Genomic DNA, 4,340 nt, shown 5'->3' with positions numbered 1-4,340 from the left:
CCCCCCCCCCGTGTGACACAAGGCTGCCTATCCACAGTGCCCTGGCATCCCATATCCCATGCCTATCCCACACCATGGCATCCCCCCCTAATGTCCCACCATCCTCCCTACCCTACAAACAGCTCCCACCCGTGCTGTCACCCAATGGTATCCCCCACCCAAATATTACACCTTGCTGCCCACCCTGCAGTACCATCCACCCCACGGCAGCCCCCCATGCCACCCCCCTTTGTGCCCCCCGTGCCCCCTCCCCACTGACCATGACAACGTTGGCAAGGTGGGCTGAGCAGAGGGCGTAGACCCCCCCTGAGCCCCCGACCAGGGGGGCCCTCATGTCGGTGATGGAGACAGTCAGAGAGCCTGGGGGCACAGACAGGGCTCAGCACTCACCCTCGGCATTAATTAATTACTGTCCACATGAATTAATTACAGGCTGCATTGCCCCCCAGCCCCCGGCCAAGTGACTCTGGCACTGCAGGGTGGTACCCAGCGAAGCCCCTCACCCCCTCCAGACTCGGAGGGCTGGGGAGAGAAGGGGATGGAGGGGGGGCAGCCCCCCGGGGCAGCACCCACCTGCCAGAACCCCGGCCAGGTAGAGGAAGCTGATGCGCAGGATGCCGTGCACCATCTCCAGGGGCACCCCGATCATCAGCTGCAGGAGGGCGTTGAACCCCAGCTGCTCCAGCCTGCCCGGGCACAGGAGGGCACAGCGGGGGCTCAGCCCGTGCAGTCCCCGGGGTGTCCCCCGCTTTCCCCCCGCCCGCAGGACCTACCCCACGTGCATGAACATGTAGGTGAGGAAGCGCCAGGCCCTCGCCCGGTGCCCGGGGTGATAAACCAGGGGGCTCTTCATGTACTCGGGGTGGTAGGTCTGCAGCACCCACTTGTTCAGCCGAGCCCCGTAGCACAGGAACACGATGATCTGTGACAAAGCCCACGGCTGTCACCCCCCAGCACTGACAAAACACCCCCCTCCCCATCCCTCTCTCCTGGGTCGGGGGGTCCTGGTCCCTTCACCCCAGGTCTGAGACCCCCAGAGGACACCTGGACATCACAGTTGGGGTCACCTGTCCCCTCTGCCCTGAGACTGAGCCACCCATGGGCACTGGCAGCAGAACTGGCATCCCCCATCCCCTCTTTCCTCGACCTAAACCCCTCTGTGGGCACTAGGACACCACGACTGGGGTCACCCATCCCCTTTGCTCTGGGTCTGAGCCCCACCGTGGACTCCAGGACATCACAACCAAGGTCATCCATCCCTTCACCCCATACCTGAACCCCTCCGTGGGCACCAGGACACCAGAACGGGGGTGTCCTGCGTCTGAGCCCCCCAGATGGGCACAAAGATGCCACATTCGGCGTCACGCATCCCCTCGCGTCAGACCCGAGCCCCCTAGCGGGCACCGGGACACCACAACCAGGGTCAATCCATCCCTTCACCGCGGATCTGAGCTCCAAATCTCGGAACCGGGATCGCCCAGCCCGTCCACCCCTGAGCCCGAGCCTCGCCAGGGTCACCGGGGCGCTCCCTGCCGGGCTCAACCCTGCCCCGCACCTGGGTGAGGGTGACGGCTGCCATGAAGACGGGGGGCGGGCAGGTGCGGTGCTGGTAGAAGTACCAGCGCCGGTCCATCTCGCAGGGCAGGATCTCGTAGGCCACGTAGCGGACGAAGCGCTTGTAGAAGCCGAGGCCGGTCTCGTCCAGCAGGACGTCTCGGGGCAGCGCCCGCTGCCCGTTGGCGATGGCGCGTTTGAAGCTGCTCGAGCGCTTGCTGCTGATCTGCGGGGAGAGCCCGGGGGGCCACGGGGGCCGCGGGGCTTGTGGCCACCCCCTGCCCAGCCGCCCCCTCACGCCACAGCCCGGACAAGCCGCCTCGAGGCCATGCCACCATCCCACGCCCCTGGAGGACCACGGACGTCTGCCCCCCTCCCCAGGGGCACGAGGAGGTGCCCAGCGCCCACCCCGGGCTGGCACCCGGCCGCTCGCCCCCGTCCCCGCGGCCCTCCGGCACTGACCAGGTCTACCAGCTCCTGATAGCAGACCTGCCCCTCGTCGTTGCCCTGCGCCAGGGCCACCAGCATGTCGAGCTTGGCGGGGTCCAGGGGCAGCTCATGGCTGTGCACCAGGCTGGCGAACGTCTCCACCCCGATGAAGCCGGTGTTTTCGGGGTCGAGCTGTGGGGCAGGGCAGGGGCGTTACTGGGATGCCGGGGCTGCGACCCCGCGGTTGGCTGGAGAGACCACTCGGTGCCCCCCACCGTGGCCTCGTGCTGCTCCACAACAGCAGCCTCTGCCTCTGCCAGGGGCACCACAACCTGCCCCCGGCCCAGACCTCGCACCCCGTGGGTGCCCCGTGCCACGCAGGTGCCCCGTGCAGTGCCGGTGTCCCCATCTCCCCGTGGAGCAGTCAGCACTCTCCCACTCAGTTATTTCTTGCCACCATCAGCCTGCCAGCCAGGAAGCCACCAAGCTAAACACACGCGCAGCCCTGGCACCAGCCTCCTCCTCCTCTACCTCCTCCTTCTCCTCCTCCTCCCCTGCTCCTCCCATCGCCCTTGCCGCTGGGATCCACCACACCCTGTGCTGGGGCACCCTGTGCCATCCTCGGGGCTCCCGGAGAGAATTGGGCACCCTGAGCCCTCCAGGCACAGCGCACCACAGGGTACCCAGCACGGCGGGGCACCCGGTGTGGTCCTGCTCATGGAGACAGAGCCCGGCATGGCACGAGGAGGATGGAGATTGGGAGGGGGCATCCATGGCTGGAGCACAGGGTGGCTGGGACCCTGAACCCCACAATCACCCCGAAATCGTGTTAGGTTTGCTCCTCGCTTCTGCAGGGAATAAAACGGAGAGGAACCTCGTCCTCGTGGGATGGGCAGGAAAGGGAATGCTGGGGGCACGGGGTCACATCCACACCCAGGTGGACACCCCGTCCATCCAGCCCCATCAGGGAACAGCCACAGCCTCTTTGCCGAGAGGGGTTTGGCTGCCCCAGAGCAGGGGGCAGGGCAGGACACGTGGAGTGGGATGCAGGGTGGGATGAGGGGTGTGAAGTGCAGGGTGTAGGATACAGGGTGCAGGCAGCACTTGCATCCTCAGAGAAGCCACCAGCCCATGAGAGCAGCCCCAGCCATCGGGATTTGGGAATGCCCTGTCCCCTCTGCCCCACAGACGTCCCCCACAGGTGCCACGTGTGTGTGTGTGTCACGCCGGGACCTGGCACACGCTGTCCCCACGCTGGCACACGCTGAGCTCACTGGCTTCAGGAGCCCCGGCAGCAGCCAGGACGTCCCTCTCCGCTTTTGGGGTGCAACTCCCCACACCCCAACCCCACTGGGCCCCCATGGCCCCCAGAGAGGGCCCGATCCCCAGTCCCCCAGCCCCCTGGTCCTGCTGGGTTCTCCCAAGTCCTGCTGTCTCCCAGGAAAGCTGCTGCTCATCCCCGAGCTGCTCGGGGACACCCGGAGCCCCAGTGCCCGAGGGTGGGGTGACACGAGGGACAGCACCGCAGCTCCCGGGCTGGGGGACTCGGCCAAGGTCATGGAGCCAGCTGGGGGCGAGGGGGGAAACAGTTAATTTCTCTGATCCCCAGTAAATTCTCTCCCCATGCCTAGGGGAGAGCCGCCAGTTGGGCCCGGGGTGGGTGGGGATGGAGGGACGAGCCGGCGGAGCTCAAGGGGGGCTCCTGAGGGCCGGGGGGGGCAGCGGGTGGCATCGCCTCGAGCCCCCATCCTGCCGCCAGCGGAGCCCCACGCCAGGCAGCGCTGATGCTCCACGGCCCGATCCCGCAATCAGGTCACGGGGGTGGGTGCAGTCCCCCGCCTCGCCGGGGTGCCCGATCCACGGCACGCCCGGGGCCCCATCCTGCACCCAGAGCCCACGGGCGGCGCCGGGGTTCGGTGTCCAGCACCCCCCGTCCTTGAGGGTGCAGCGGGCAGGATCCGGCCCGGGGCTGGCGGAGGGAGAGGCCACAAGTGAGCCGAGTTGCGCGTTCTCAGCGGTACGAGGGGGGGGCGGGTCCCCCGGGGCGGTGACGGGGGGCAGCGGGGGACGCTCGCGGGGGGTGGCACGGCCGCGGTCGCCGCCCTGGGCGGGCAGCGCTGCCCGCTGAGCGCCAGCCGAGCCCGGTGCGTGAGAGCATCTCCCCCCCGGGAGCGATGCCCGGCGCACCCATCCCCGAGCCCAGCCCGGTGCCCGGCGCCGCCCGGGCGGCCTCACCTGCTCCTGGATGAGCTGCAGCAGGGAGCTCCTGTCCATGCACCCGGCGGGCGGAGGGCTCCGCCGCTCCCCCGCGCCCGGGGCCGGCGAGCCGGGCAGGGGAGCGGCGCGGGCGGCGGGGG

The 4,340-nt window shown here is 68.6% G+C and overlaps 1 protein-coding gene across 1 annotated transcript; it reads right to left on the bottom strand.

Annotated features, from left to right (window-relative positions):
• Positions 1–112: 112 nt before the first annotated feature.
• On the bottom strand, positions 113–4,340 carry RHBDL1 (rhomboid like 1). The gene is made up of 6 exons (XM_027909759.1): positions 4,219–4,340; positions 2,017–2,175; positions 1,556–1,780; positions 774–922; positions 574–686; positions 113–360 (listed from the first exon to the last, which is right to left on the bottom strand). The coding sequence occupies exons 1-6, from the start codon at positions 4,255–4,257 to the stop codon at positions 113–115; spliced, it is 933 nt and encodes a 310-aa protein (XP_027765560.1). The 5' UTR covers positions 4,258–4,340.

The sequence above is a fragment of the Empidonax traillii genome, unplaced genomic scaffold, assembly GCF_003031625.1.
Source record: "Empidonax traillii isolate 1590-97213 ecotype Southwest subspecies unplaced genomic scaffold, ASM303162v1 scaffold2379:size25636, whole genome shotgun sequence".
NCBI classification, from domain to species: Eukaryota; Metazoa; Chordata; class Aves; order Passeriformes; family Tyrannidae; genus Empidonax; species Empidonax traillii.
The sequence above is the reverse complement of the archived record's forward strand: the minus strand, read 5'-3'. Positions and strand labels throughout refer to the sequence as shown.